The 16,003-nt window shown below is 42.8% G+C and overlaps 1 protein-coding gene across 3 annotated transcripts in view; it reads right to left on the reverse strand.

Moving 5' to 3' along the window:
• The window catches only part of LOC125296231 (phosphatase and actin regulator 1-like), a 55,849-nt gene that overhangs the window by 19,787 nt on the left and 20,059 nt on the right, over positions 1–16,003 (reverse strand). For 2 of the 3 annotated variants that reach the window (XM_048246028.1, XM_048246035.1), the window contains one exon: positions 7,468–7,632. In XM_048246028.1, the coding sequence (XP_048101985.1) occupies positions 7,468–7,632 (165 nt within the window). Of the gene's footprint in view, positions 1–7,467; positions 7,633–10,123; positions 10,497–16,003 lie in introns of those variants that run through there. The other variant, XM_048246020.1, reaches the window with a different exon arrangement.

Below are 16,003 nucleotides of genomic sequence, written 5' to 3' on the forward strand. Positions count from 1 at the left end.
GCATCTGTGCTCTAGATGCTGTGGCTGACACCATTCAGAATGGGACTGCTCATGCTCTCATGGCACACTGGCTGAGGACACCTACACTGGAGTTTGCATCACCCAGCCCAAAACCTCTTCTTCCCCATCGCCTGCATGTGAAAACGGCCTCCCTCAAACCCCCACTGCAGTGCTGCACGGCACAGCACTTCTGTATTCAGCGAGAAGACGAGTTCATCTCATTGCCACACACACACACACACAATGATGTAAAATCAAAGGTTTTCACTTTGCATCCTATGACACAAGCGGTGAAGTAAAGCTAAGGGTCAGGTAATACTCAGTGTCCACACACACACACACACACACACACACACACACACACACACACACACACACACACACGTTTGTGTTTCAGCATGTTTGTGTTTGTGTGCAAGACCCCTGAGAGAAAAGCGAGTGTATGTGAGTGAGGTCCAGCACCAGCAGAAGTATCAGATCAATAACCCTCTTCCCTGTTTCCCCACACAGGGTTGGTGGCTACAGGGTCATCGCTTCCTCTGTGCTGCTGGTGGTCAAGCATTGCTACTAGAGGGGCTCCTGTAATGAGGTACTTCCGTCACCAACACAACGACCCAACGCTAATGACTTTTGCAGTTGTGTAAGTGTGCCTATGCAGACAGCATGCCAGTGCAGTTAAGAGTGTTGTGCCTTTGTGTCCAAGTAAAGACAGTAATACTTTCTGGGAAGTGAAAGAGGGTCACAAATCACATTTACATTTGTCGTCTTAAAGTCTGTGTATGACTTCATCAGACAAGTAGGTGGCAGTCTGTGGAAGTCTGTCTCTCTCCCTGGTTGTCTCTCTCTGTCTCACATTTTCATTGGCATTTCAAAACTTTTCCATGACTGTAGGTTTTTGAAAGGCCATGGAAATGTAATTAAGTGTGTTTAGAAAAGCACAGGAAATTATCAAAAAAAAATAAAACATTGAATGGGATTTAAACAAGCTTTTTCCACTTACACAAATTTGGCCAATTTATTTGCAGAGGACCGAAGACACATGAATATCTCCAAACCTTCAAGAGTTTAACTGGACACAGAGCCGGTCAGTGGTTGAAATTACATTTCTGAATGAACCCAGCAAATAATGGAGAGCAGTCTGTGTCTGTGTCTGTGTCATAACCATCCCTGCCGTCAGATTACATTTAAACAGGACAAAATGAAAGAAGCAATTACCAAAGGATTTATGACATAACTGTGCAGGGCAAGCTACAGCAGGACCTATTGCATAATCAAGCCGTCGGTAGACCAATCAACCTGCAGCATCCACAGGTTCATCACTGCCAAACTCATCACCCATACAGAGCAAGACGCTCTGGGAACAAACCATGTTACCAAAGACATGTGTTAATAATGCACGGTTACGAAAGGTTTTCTCTGGATATATATGTGAAATGTAACTTCTAGCTCATTTTGATATTTCCCCCTCTTTTTTTGTTCCTTTCTTTCTTTCTTCCTTCCTTTCTTTCCCACAGGCACCTTCATCACCTCCTTTCAGGACTTAAGACTAATTACAGACATCAAAATGAAGATTTTGAAACAGAATCATCACCCCAGATTACTCCTACACTGGTTTGTTTGTTTGTTTGTTTGTTTGTTTGTTTGTTTGTTTGTTTGTTTGTTTGTTTGTTTGTTTATCTTAACACTAATTAAATTGAGTACTTACATGCAGTCACTTGCACACACACTGTCAACTTTACAACAGGAATAAAGCAAGCTCTAAATGACTTGTGCAATGTGATAACCCAGCCCCTTGCTGAAAGGCTTCTCTAAAACAGTGGTAAACAAACAAACTGGAAGTATTAAAAGTTGAGACACAACACAACATCGGAACCCCTCAGAGACGACACCAGTTAGGGCGCTTAGCTGGGTCAACACTGCTGCTCTCGTTTTTCCAACACTCCATTATTGAGCCTGCTGCTAACAAGGTCAGTGCAGCACAGCGACAGTTTTAGTACCGCAGCAGCAACACACCCCCCACACACACCCGCCCCCATGTCAGAGAGAGAGAGAAAGAAAGAAAGAAAGAAAGAAAGAAAGAAAGAAAGATGGCAGAGGTTTCAATGCAGTAATGCCTGGGCCCCCCTCCAGGTGTCCAAAACCCCCTCAGAGGTTCCAGCGTGCCGCCTCCAGAGGCATACCAAGCGCCTCACTGCGGCGCCTCACACCAACCAGTCGCCTGGCGCTGCTCCCATGTCACTGATGTATGCATTTATTTGCCCCGTGCCCATTAACATTCATGTAGAATCAAAAGATTCAAATGCTATGAGAAATGTAACTCATATGTACAGGATGGAGTGTAGAAATGTACCATAGCATGTGATTAAAAGGCCCTTACTTTTAAGTGGTGTTGTGAAGGGTGGGTTTTTAAGTCATATCCAGAGGAAAAGTGACCTAGTTATTCAGCTCTCTTCTTACCACTCAGGCTCCTTCCAAATCGAGGCTTTCAAAGAGGGGTTCATTCCCACAGCCATACTCAATAGCCCAGGCTGTACATGTCAGAAAGACAAGTACAATGCATAAAGGCAAATGGCGAAAGTACTGCCCCCCCCTTTTGTGTGTGTGTGCATGCGCACGCACTGCGTGTGTGTATGTGTGTGTCATTGGGAAGGAATGAAGGGAACAGAGTGGTGGCTGATGGATCTATCCACTAGAATCTCGGTCTGTCTCACTGAAGTAGATTTCATGCATTTACATCCATATCGAGGCTAAATAATAAATAAATAAATGAATGAATGAATAAACGAACGGCCTCACTATGGATGCCTATGAAATCTACTTCAGTAAGAAAGACTGAATTTCCAGTGGATAGATCAATCAGCAACTGCTCAGTTCCATCCATTCCTTCCTAATCACACACACCACACACCACACACACACAGCTGTCAGGGAGTGGCGGTACACTGCTGTGAGGTAAGCCCCACAGTCTGCTCTCATCCAGCGTCCCCAGCAGCATCTGACCTAATCCTCTTGTGATCTCCTCTCCCTCAATTACCTGCAGCATCTGCACCCTCAGCCTCAGCTCCCTACTGCCCACAGCACAGCACAACAAAGCACTCCAACAACCAGCCACAAGCAGCCTCAAAGGCCACACACACATACAGTATAGAGAAGCGCACACACACACGCACAGTTAAATGGACTACCACACCTTGCCATAAAACAAACCGTACACAGGTCTGATGGGATTTCACTTTCTTTGAAAAGTCTAATGTGAGGATTAGGCAAGAAACTGAAAACTGAAACTGAAAAAAAAAAAAAAAATAGGTCAGCACAACTATTAGAATGCACAAACCCATACGCTGAAAACCATTTCCTTCATACTGAACTTTCTTTCATACCAGCAAATATAGGATGGGCCAAACACAAAGTGCTTTCAAAAGTTCAATAGTCGGGTAGAAAAACTAACATGGCAGGCGCAAGAGAGAACGGACCGAGGTAAAGAACCCCACCATCAGCACTCAGTCAGCAGGCTGTCCGAATGTCACTTCTCCACAGGGACAGGCCTCAACCCAGGGGTCAACTTCTTAACATCACTCTCCATTGATCAAGGCTTGTGATGTCCATCACAGGGTTATGTGTTTAGACTGATAGTGCACCACTTTAAGACACTGACCGGATTCTCCAATGCAGACATTGAAGAAAAAAAAAACATTTCCCTTCCATTTGAATTGAACACAGCAGTGACCACACATATTGGCACTTTTTTTCCTCTTACTGATGCCCCTTCCATAACAAGCCATGATTTGTTCTACTAGCCTACCTCTTCCATTGATTTGTCCCATTAGCCTCCCCAATACAAGTCAATTTCTAGCATAATATCAGAGACCAGCATGTGCTAATATTAAAGTTCTCATTTCCTACACTGTGGGAGTCCAATGTAAAAGGCCACAATGGCAATCAGTTTACATGGAACAACTGGGCAAATATTAAAATACCACACAACACAGAATCCTGAGTTTGCATGGTATAACCTGATTTGTAGGCTGACAGGACCAACTCAAAGTCCACATTTAACCCCAAGAGTATGACCTAAACTGAAGATCTTTGCTTTAATTACTGTTCACTAACAACTTGACAGACATAAATTCATACATCCATGGGGTCCAAATGGTCAGAGATCTCACAATTCTATATTACAATTTTTTTTTTTTTAACAAAAAGTTGCCAATTCAATATTGATTTTTCTGATTTAAATTAATACTATATAGATAAAAATATATAAATGTATTTACAAACTTAAGCTTTCTAAACTAGATAAAGTTCCCTATACAAAAGAGACCAGATTCCATTTTATACTAGTCTGTTAGGGGTATAATAGCCTGGCGAGTCATTCTTAGATTCTAGTCCTCAAATGTTGTGGGCAGGGCTAAGTTCATCTGGCACCCAGGCTAGTGGTATAAAGCATTTGCTTCTATTTAGATCCAGTTTTTAGGGAATTGATTTTTTAATTGATTTTTTAAAGTGCCCATATTATGAAAAAATCACTTTTTCTGGGATTTGATGTGTTATTGTGTGTCTCTGGTGCTTCCACACGCATACAAACTTAGGAAAAAAAACACCCATGCTGTTTTGAGTGAGATAAGGGTTTCTGGATGCATCCTGCCTTCAGCCTCCAGGGTGAGCTGGTCAAAATCGGCAAGGCTTTTGACGTCACAAGCCGAAACATTTCAATATTCCCACCCACCACCTCCTTTTAGGGCAATTACGTTACGTGGATATAATGGAAACCTATGGAGCTGCTTCGAAGTGGTCAGGGAAAAGGATTTATACTTAATAAATCGTTGAACAAACGTGAATAAAAGGCACAAAATCAGGTTGGTGTAAGAGTTATCGGTTTGTTCATGGGATTCATTCTAATTCCATCACTTACATATTTCCTACATCTAGGTGAGATAGCTAAGCTTATGTTGTAGGCTACTGAAGTTACACTGTTAGATAGCTAGCTAGCAAGCTAACCGTTTTACATAGAGATTATGGTAGGCTAAGTGTTAGCTACGGGCTATACTATGTAAAACGAAGGTGTAGTAGATGTTAGGGGATTTTGAATTGGCGTGTTTCAGACGTTGCATAATCAACACCCCACCTCTCCACACCAAGCCTACGAGTTCAACTGTATTTTAAGCCTACATATCTAAGAAACTAATGTCAGATACCTTTGCACAGTAGCCAAGATGGTCAGGCTAGGCTGGAGGCATTTGTTGATTTGGCACGAATGACCCTGGTAACAGTTAATGGAGTGGGGCGTGGGTAAGGGAGCAGCAGCTCATTATGTAATGAGCAGCAGAAACGGCACACTTTGACAGGGACTGAAAAAGAGTGCAATAGAGGTAGGTACGAATCTTTTCCTACAAGCTATTTCCAGCAAACAACTTCAGAAACATGTTTTCTGGAACTCCTAGACCTATTTTAACTTGTTGAAAAATAGTCATAATATGGGCACTTTAAGAATTGTTTGCTTCAAGAATCCCAAATCCCTTCCACCCCTTATAAGCATACATCCACTGATCTGTCAGATAAGGCAAACTACAATTTTTGAAATCCCAAAAAGACTTGACAGCAAAGAAGAAGAGTTTCCTAAATGTGACCAAGTCTTACCACTACCTGAAAAAAAAAGAAAATAGCTCATTACATACTAAGCAAAGCTACAAAAACAGACAGCAGAAACCTTTCCCAGCAGTTCCATTAATTGTGTGGGTTTAAGTCACGTTGGCGTAAATGCCAAGAGGGCTTCCTCTGATCATTCAGTGACATTCTGTGGGGGAAAAAAACAAGCACAACTCGGGAAGTACTTTAACTTGTGGCTCGGGGAAAGTACTGAATTCATTGCCCCAGTTTAATGGCATGTAAAAAACAGCTAAGAGCATTTTAAGTACTGCGTTATAGATCTAAAAGAGGATCTTGTTGCTTTAATCCCTAAAACAAACTGAAGTCATTTTAATCTCCAAATTTAATTTGCAAATAAAGAAGAACATGAGTCGCACTGAGGCCATATACAACCAGGAATGAACCTCCGGACTCTTCACACCAAACATGTAGCTCGAGGCAAAAATCTTGGACTCGGACTTGCAAAAATCAGGAAGAAGTCAAGAATAATTGAAGGACAAATGTGTTTTTTCTTCATGAATGCACACAAGATACACAAGTGTCCAGAATCCAGGGTTTAATGGAATCTAAGCTATAAGGTAAATGCACTCAGGACAACAAGTTAACCTTTCAGCACTGTCAAACAAGATCAACACAGAGGTGCAGAGTTCTGTCACACTGTTAAAAGCAAGCTTTTAACCTGCCACTGACCACCATGGACCAGTGAACCAGCACATCAATGGCCTTAAAAATAGCTCCCTGGCAAAGGAGGCAGCACTCTCCTTCAATCAATTTTACTCAGTCTCAATCACCTTGAACATGAATATCAACTGCATTCATCATTCCTCAATCCTGAGCTTGTGTGGTGGAAAAAAAAAAACTTGCAGACTTTTCTGCAAATAGCACTCCATTCATACATATTTCATCAGCGCTCTACTGAGACTTTGATCATCATTTCACAATATAACAGATTGCTTTGCAAGCAATATACTAATGAACTGCTCAATCCTAAAACCTTATTTAAAGTGAGAAACAGCCCCGACACTGACTGTGCAAAGACGACAATGAGATGACAAGATATTGGTGGAAAGGGCTGTCTGTCTGTGTGTTTTAGTCTAGAAAGAGAGAAGGGTGTCGGTAGAAAGAAAGAAAGAAAGAAAGAAAGAAAGAAAGAAAGAAATTCATTTGCTCTGGCAGATGTCATCGTAGGCACAGAAATTCAACATTTAACAATCAAATACGAATGAGGCTCTCTGTCCATGTTCTGATGTGAAAGATAAAACACTAAAGCTGACGATACACATGGAAACTTTTGGAGCAATGTTGCTGGGCAATGGGCAAGTGTTGTTGTCCAAATCAGCACAATCAGAGCACATAGAACCAGTTACAGTATGTGGTTGCTCAACAATATTGCTCAGAATGTTGCCCTATGCATCATCACCTAGAGGTTCACATTGCTTTGTCCAGAGGACAGAGCACAAGTCTATACTTTTAACATGAGATGGTCAATCTGTGGCATATTTGCCTCTGAGCTCTACCATAGCAGGCACCCAGGACCCCGACCTCCAAATGAGCGAAACGTTGCCAAGGGCTTGGTCAGACTCCAGGTGATGCCATTAGGGCTGGCTTTAAAAGAACGCTTACGCAAGCTCCACCCAGCAGGAGCCAGTGAGAGAGAGAGTGAGGAAGAGAGTGAGGAAGAGAGAGGGGGAGAGAGAGGGAGAGAGAGAGAAAGAAAGAGGGGTGGAAAAAGGGCAGGGAGAGGCAAAGAAAGCCCCCAAGCCCAGAGTAGGGTAGTCTGAGCGTCGTAAGGGCATGGAGAGAGGAAGAGCGGGACCTTACCTGCAGAGGTCTGCTTGAACTTTTCACTCTTCTTCTTCCTCCATTTCCAGGGTTTGAAGAGGCGCCCGATGGTGGCAAACTTGCTCCTCCGGCGGATGGGTGGGGTGTGGGTGCCGGGGACAAGGGACTCAGAGCGCATGGCAGACAGTCGTTCCACCTCCTCAGCTGCAAGGGGAGACACAGAGTGCTGTGTGACCAAAAATGCACAGTACGGAGTCAAAGGAGCAGAAGAGAACAAAAATGGTGTGCATAAGCCAAGCTGCTATTATTTAATGACAAATCATGAAGGAGCATCATGCCGTCATAGCTATTTCCACTTCGCGAAGGGAAAATATGGCACATTGTGACAGTAATCTTAGGCATCCTTAGGCTAGGGGTTTGGGGTAAAGGCCAGCAAGGCATTTTATTGCAAAAACAAGTCAGTGTGGGACACCTGGGCATAGAGGATTATGAAGCCCTGCTAAACGCCTACCCTGCCACACTACTGCCCTCTTGGGAAGTCTGGCAAAGGGTTGAAGGGGACAGATTAATAAGCAGGCCTGCAGTGGATGATTTCAGCATCTCATACAGAGCAAGACAGTAGCACACGTAATAAATTAAATTATATAATTAATTAATTAATAAATAAATAAATAAATAAATAAATAAATAAATAAATAAATACACAAACAAGCAGCACCACATATAGTGCAACAGAAGTGGGCCATTTGTTCCCCAGCCTCTCCAACCACAGCCGTTAAAAATGGATGAAGGCGATCTTTAAAGACCAGTATCAAAATACAAAAACATGGGAGGGGACGACCTTCAAACTCTGAACACACTGCACTGATTATGCCAACCGTTTGGGGCTTGACTTCATGTGCACTCTTTTTGATGAGGGTGGGAAAAAAAGGTGAATGGATGAAAAGGCTATAAAATTACATTTAAATGGGAACTCAGGACCATTATGACAAAGAACTTTGAAAAACGGCATGTGTTGTCATCGAGCTTTTAAGGTTTGAAACACAGACACAGGCCTGTGTCAAGAGTGGAAAAATGTCTGGCCAGAGCTAAGGATTTGAGTCCATGTCAACAGGACACCTGACGTTGTGCCGCTCCACATGCAGGCTTTTTGTGCTGCCAAACCATAGGGCGGCCAGCAGGACAGGCACTGCACTCGCATATTCACATTTCACGCCAGTAGATGGCCACCAGCAACAACATCCCAGACTAAATATTAGCCTGCATCCCACAAGCCACTGCTGGCGTGTGACTGGACACCCCACTGAGACAGGACTGCAACTGGGTTGGGGGGTGGGGGGTCAGCATGGGGCAAGACGAACGAGCGATCAAAACCCGTGGCAGGGCGGACATGAATGAGGGCTAAGGCAGTCTCTGCTCATTACTCAAAGCACCACGCTAAAGATTTGTACATCTCCAGGAATAGCAGCAGCCTCGGCGTGGAGCTGCAGAGCTAATCAGTCCTGCCCAAATTAAATCAAAGGAAATAGGAGGGAAAGCGCAGAGGCTTCGAAAAGGGATCTGCTTCTGACCATCTGTGCATCTTCCATGTCTGCTGAAGACTGGGTGGCAGGACTGTCTCCCAAAGATGCCTCTTCTTGGGAAATACTTATAAATATCCATAATTAGACTTCTCTTACTGTACTATCAGTGTTATGCATGATGACATGTTTGAGCAAGCGGCTAGATGAAAAGGGAAACAGTGCTGTACACCTTCACCTTGTAACCTTTCAAACTCCACTCTGTTTCTGTTTAAATCCACCACTATGAAACTATTTCCCATCTGTCTTGTAGAACACCGTCTCACTTAGTTAAACATCCATTCCTTTCAGACTGTCCCTTATTTCAACACCATTCCCCTATCCCAGTATCTAGGCAGCTTTCAACCCTGTGACAGCAGCTTCAACTCAAGAAACTGAGTAGGAAGAATGCATTGGTTATGTTTGGATTAAAGCAAGGAGACAGAGCAAATAAAACACTCAACAGATTTAAATGTACAATGGCCATTAGCCTAATTTTTTTAATGCTATGAGCAGCGCCTCCCTGAGAGGAAAATAAGCCAAACTTCAATGATTTTTTTTTAGATAATCCTGAAATAAAATAATGTATTACAAATGCTGTTTTTTTTTTAAATATATAGTCATAATAGGTCAATACAACACTTCAACAGACAACGTTACAATGGAAAAGCATTCTGCCATTGACCACTACGGTGGCGAGTGGCAAACCAGATGACCCCTCCACACGCTGCGACCAAAACAATTGGGAGCAGCATGATTTAGTCAGCATGGATGGACATTGCGGAGTTGTAATGCAAAATCCGTGTAATGGGCTACATTACAAGAAATTCACAACTTGTGTTGAATCTGCATATTGCAGCGCATTTGCGTATCAAATCAATAGGAAGCTAAGATGTAACAGTGCAGTAAACGACTCTCAGCTCAGTACGGGTACTATGTGGCCTACGTTTATGGCACCATAAACGAATACTAAGAAACTATCACATCTAGCGATATCCTTAACGGTGGTGTCCAGAGAGATCCTTCGCATAAATGCAGACCTGGAGAGAAAGAGCTGTAGCCTACTCTCATAGAAAATCCCTACTGGGAAGCAAGAGCCCCCGAGGCGCACGGTACTGTGCTACAAGCACACTCACCATCCTGTGCATCATTGCCGCGGCTACAATTGCTGCATATATGCTTGATCTCCTTCCCAATATGACAATGAATCATGAAGGGCATGTTGTTGTTGTGGTGGTGCTGATGATTGTTCGTCTCCTTCTTGTGGTTAAGGGACATCATTTTAACCAGGCAAAAGCCCTTCTTCTTTGGCTTCTCCACAAACACCCCCGCGGGCGTGGTGGTAGCGTTATCCCTGTATCCCGTGGTGAACCAGTTTCCATGCATGATATTAGGCGCAGGGTCCGCCATCGGGTAGCTCGCAGACTTAAACATGGAGAAAGCAGAGAGGATTTGCGTTTCTCAGCGCGCGCCGTGTGAGGAGGCGGTTTTAAACGAACAGATTCCGATTGCTTCCCGTCCACCCCCTCCTGCCCATGCCGCAACAACCAATCCTGTCACTGGCAGCCCCACTGCAAACTACGTCAGCATCACTATCAATTCCACAACTGATTCAGACCTGTCCTCCTCTATCCTCACCTGCGGGGACATGATGAACCGGTGCTGACAGAAGACAAACGTGCGAAGCTAGATAATTCTCCATTGCCACTGCGTATTAATCCCTGATATAGGCTACTGTAGATTTCTACTTTGTGAATAAATAGGCTTTATTACTGGAGGCTATTAGCCAATGGCATCCTGAGTGGGTCAAAAGGTGTCGCTGACTTTAGATCTCCAAATTTGCAAATGCCCTAGAACGTGCAAATTACATTTTGTCACAGTAAGAGCAATAATTGCAGCACAACAACTTCTACAACAGGTGTTCTTCTCACCAAACAATTAAGTAGGCTATGTTAATCACAGCAGAAATAACTATAAAAGCTGTTAAATGATGACCAAGGTGATCAAATGATGACCAAGTCATATTCTATCTGGTTATATCCCAATAAAGGAATATTCATATCCACTGCCATGAACACCGGTGAAGTTGGCCATATCCCTGAACTTCCATCCCATTTAGACTAGTCAATCCCCAGGCATCAATGCATACATGCAGGCATACAATGCTGCTTGTAATTCAGAGGCTGCTTCATTCACATTCCAGGGGAAACAAATGCACACAGCCCAAAGACACATCCTCCTCGATCCTCCACCTCCTCCATTTTTGTGCATAAGGCTAAGAATGAGCACTATGCACACAGCCGAGAGAGATTAGAAAACCCTTGCACACATCCCTCTATAATCAAGTTACAGGCAGGCTATGTTCACGGCAGCATGGCTTTGATGCCTCTCGCCACAAGCCTTTGCCTCAGCTGCAGACTTCAAAGGGTCGGGAGGCTGGGGATGGGGATGGGGCTCTCCTTCCACTGCTGCAGTCGAGAGAGCACCAGTCACATCTCTCGTACATTTCCTTCCCAATTTCAGAATCCCACCCTGAGCTAAGTTCCAAAATTAGCACTGCGCGATGCGGGATCTGGTAGCTGCAGATATGGAGAAGCAGCCATGGGGGGGGGTGTTGGAATGTTGTCAATAGTGCTGGTGTGGATTCTGGCCCCAAATGAACTGTATCTGTCTAATAAGACCACTGCGTCACATCACAGCATATGTGCAAGTCTTTACAAAACCACTAGTGTTGTTATTGCTATTGCCATTTTTTACATATTCTGAGACTCTTAACACTTTCTTCACAATCTCAACTTATATTGAATACACATAGGCCTATAACTAGACAAAAAAAGAAAATCAGTAAGAAAGCTGTCCCGAGACAAGTCACAGTCAGGCCATTGCGATCCCTAGTTGCCCAGTGATTACTCTCCTAGTCACTCCCTCCTGTTACTGACATAACAATCCGCCCTGGGACAAAGCCTTGACCAGTGTATGTCTAGCACATTATGTGTGCTCATAGTATGTATACACTGTTTAGAATCACGTGGATTGTGTGTGTGTGTGTGTGTGTGTGGTGTGTGTGTGTGTGTCAGACTCCCCCAAAGTACAAAATTTACCATTTAAATTTATATGCAATTGCATGGCTACATTTTCTTTTTTTAATTCAGGAATGCGTAGTAAGCCTGTCTTCATAACAAACGTTTCCACACGACTCGCCTCCACTTAAATCCCTCATGCGCTGGGATAGTCAGCTACTGAGGCGACGACGGGTCACATTGGGCTACACATAAGGACTGAGTACCCCACGGTTGCATAACTTCATCTTTGCACTATGCAGACAAAGCTGTTGTCCACCCAAGCATATTAGCTAGGCTCATTCATGGGGAAAGAGGATGTTTTCAGCTTTTTTCCCCAGCCCCTTAGCAGGGTAGTTTGTTAAAAGTAACCGGACTGTGCTGTGTTCAAGCCACACATTTATTTCTCTGCCAGGGAGTTGTGCGGCTCTTCCTAAAAGCATTAGTTAGAAACATCTTAAACAACTTTCAGTGTCAAAAACATACATGCCCAAAAGTAGGGGCTTGGAATTGCCAGCAAACTCGATTCAGAGGCTCAGTAGTCGGTACTACTACATGTTCCAGTAATGTTGAATAATAATGACTATGTCCTAAACAGAATTCACTCTAACAGCTATTCTTTATAAATATTTATAACAGCAAAGACAACACTTACCATAATTTCCCAACTATTAGCCGCGGCTTAAACATTGATTTTGCTAAATTTATTCAGTTTATATTAATATGGTTTTGTTTTTCTAACTTGCATAAAACACTGTCCTGCGGCTTATACACAATGCGGCTAATACACAGGAAATTACTGTAAGTATATTTTAGTTGTGGGATCTTTACAGTGATTTCCTGATTAGCTGCATTGTGTATATCTTGCAGAACAGTGTTTTGTGCAAGTTAAAAAAAAACAAAATCATATTAATACCTGTCCCCGTGTATTAACCTCATAGCTGACAACAATTTTGCAAAATCAATGTAAAAGCCACGGCTAATAGTTGGGAAATTACGGTAACATTCAGGCCTATGGAAATCTTGAAAGTATCGTTAAATAATTCTGAACTTTAACTCATAATAACGTTTTCTGTAGTCTCCTATTTTTACCATCAGCATCATCTCCACACCAGCATCTGTATACGCAACATCAGCAATATCGCAATATTGATTCTGTAGAGAACAGCCCTACCAATACACATACATACAGACAGACACAAACATACTTGTATAAATGTAATGGCTGATGCTTTTTGCGCATTTCACACTTTTTCATATTGCTGACCTCAAGGTACGTCACACAAGCAGTTTCATCTATTTGCACATCATGCTCGATTAGCCATTAAGGCACATGAATGAAACTACAGTCTCCACTGTCCACCAGGGCTAAAGCAACATCACAAGACAGATAAAATGCTCCCAGCCATGCATTCTTTCCCACAGCTTGCTTCAACAAATCACAAACACCCAAACAGTTCAACTGTAGTTACCAAAAAAATGTTTCTGGCACAATGTAATAATGAACTATCGAAGCGGCGCAATAGTTCACCATTTCTGGAAATGCTGTTCCTACACTGTGCGTGTTTAGCACCATCTTAGTCAGCTGAGCATAATAACTGATCATTGGCCGTAAGTTTGGCTCCCCTGGGTCATACCCCTGGGCCTCAGGGTGAACTAATGTGGTATGGGTCCAGTTGAATACCTTCAGAGCGAGTTGCCTTTGCCTCTCTGTGCACAGACTAGGACTGTATGCGGCCCAGAAAGGTATGGAAATTATTGTTATTTTTGTTCCATATACAGTCATATGCAAAGTTTGGGCACCCATGCTAAAGTTGAATAAAAAGAGGAATAAAAATGAATTGGCATGATTTTATTTTAGTTAGCCTAATAGCTGGTTTGATTTGCATTGAGAGAAAAGCACCCCATGTCAATCTCTAGGTACAGTATGGTGAAGGGTATGTGATGATATGGGGCTATTTTAATTCCAAAGACCAAGGGAACTTTATCAGGACGCATAGTATCCTGGATCCATGAAATAACTGGTCTTTAAAAATAAAAATCTGTCTGCCTCTATGGGAATTAACATAGGGGTGCCCAAACTTATGCACCCTGTATTTTACGGAAGAACATTTATTTATTTACGATACATTGTTCATTCACAAAGAAAATTGGTGTCTTTAAAGGTTGGATGTTTACTCATTTCTTTAATTAAAGGAACCGTATGTAAGAAATGAATTTCAATTAATCATAAAATGGCCCTGATATGTCACTAGAAATCATGTTCATTTCAAACACGTATATCACTGACAACAGCAGTCCGGCCAGGATATTGTCATTTAAAAAGTGAAGTTGCAGCCCTCAACTGATGTTGATGTTGTGTTTTGTCATGTCATGTTGTGTTTTGGCTTGATGCGCCACCCTCCACCTATGTACTAATCACGAAGTCAGTAGTGTTTCGGCAACCTCAAGTCCGGGGGGAGGGGGAGGGGATACACCGCTCTACAGTCATTTGAAAGTGGTTGCAGTACCAGTTTTGACCACAATCTTACATATGGTTCCTTTAAGGCATTAAAGGGGTGGTTCAGGATTTTGGACATAAGACCTTATTTCCAAGTAAGCAAGTGTGATATTTATCAGTGGAGACCGTTTTCAGCACGTTTCATCCAGTCCTTCTAATTGCAGAGTTCGCAGGTGCTAGGCTAGCAAAGTCAACGGTATGTGCTAGCCTGCCACTAAAGACAGTCTTACCCACTCCAAAGTACACCTGAGGCAAATTCCAGACAATCGATGTAAATGTCTGTGTTGATAGAATAGTGTAAGAAATACAACTACCCTTGCATCGCGTTGCAATAGTTATACTTTGGTTCCTAAAGTTGTTAGTAGTCATTTTGCAACTCAGCGGCGGACTGATATTACCAAGGCTACTACTAGGTATCCCCATTGGAGTGCGCTTTACTGTTTACTTTTTAGCAGCACTACTAACCGACAAGTATAATTCCGCCGCTGCTAAGAAACTAGTCCCTCAAAATGTAATGCGATCGTTGAAATGCAAGGATAGAATAACGTTAGAAATAACACTGTCAATACAGACATTTACATCGATAGTCTGGCGTTATAATTTATTTGCCTCGGGTGTACTTTGGAGTAGGTAAGACTGTCTTTAGTGGCAGGCTAGCACATACCGTTGACTTGCGCTAGCCTAGCACCTGCGAACTCTGCAATTAGAAGGACTGGATGAAACGTGTTGAAAACGGTCTCCACTGATAAATATCACACTTGCTTACTTGGAAATGAGGTCCTATGTCCAAAATCCTGAACCACCCCTTTAAGATCAATTTCCAAAAGATGATTTTTTATTCCTCTTTTTAGTCAACTTTAGCATGGGTGCCCAAACTTTTGCATTCGATGTCATTGTATGTCATCATGAAAATGCAAATTCATGCGAGACTCATGTATCCATGCTCACATGCAACCCTGTGGACACACACACACACACACACACACACACACACACACACACACACACACATACGCAGATGTAGGCTATACACACTCTTATAAACCTTACAATCTTAATTGGAATTGGTGTGATAACTGCCCGATTCATTTTGTTCCATGTCCCTTAGGCAGAGTGAAGGAGTTATGTAATTATAATCTGGGTTGAACCTAATTTTGTTGCTCTTCAGCTGGGCAGATCTTGGCTCCACCCCACAAACTGAAGTCAGTCTTCCTTAGGCTGACATGCAGCAGCATGTAATCGCTTATGTAAAGCTTGTTTATCTATCTATTTATTTATTTATTTATTTATTCGTTTTCCGTTGTTGACAGCAGAGGTCAGAACAGGCATTTTGAAGATGCTGCATCTTGTCTTTCAAAGGAACAAAAAGAAAACAACAAGCGCACCACGAGGCTCTTGTGATCTATATCCCATTTCTCTGAGAGAGGCTGATGTTCGACCTTCACACTGACCCCTCA

Source organism: Alosa alosa, chromosome 1 (genome assembly GCF_017589495.1).
Source record: "Alosa alosa isolate M-15738 ecotype Scorff River chromosome 1, AALO_Geno_1.1, whole genome shotgun sequence".
Lineage (NCBI taxonomy): Eukaryota > Metazoa > Chordata > Actinopteri > Clupeiformes > Clupeidae > Alosa > Alosa alosa.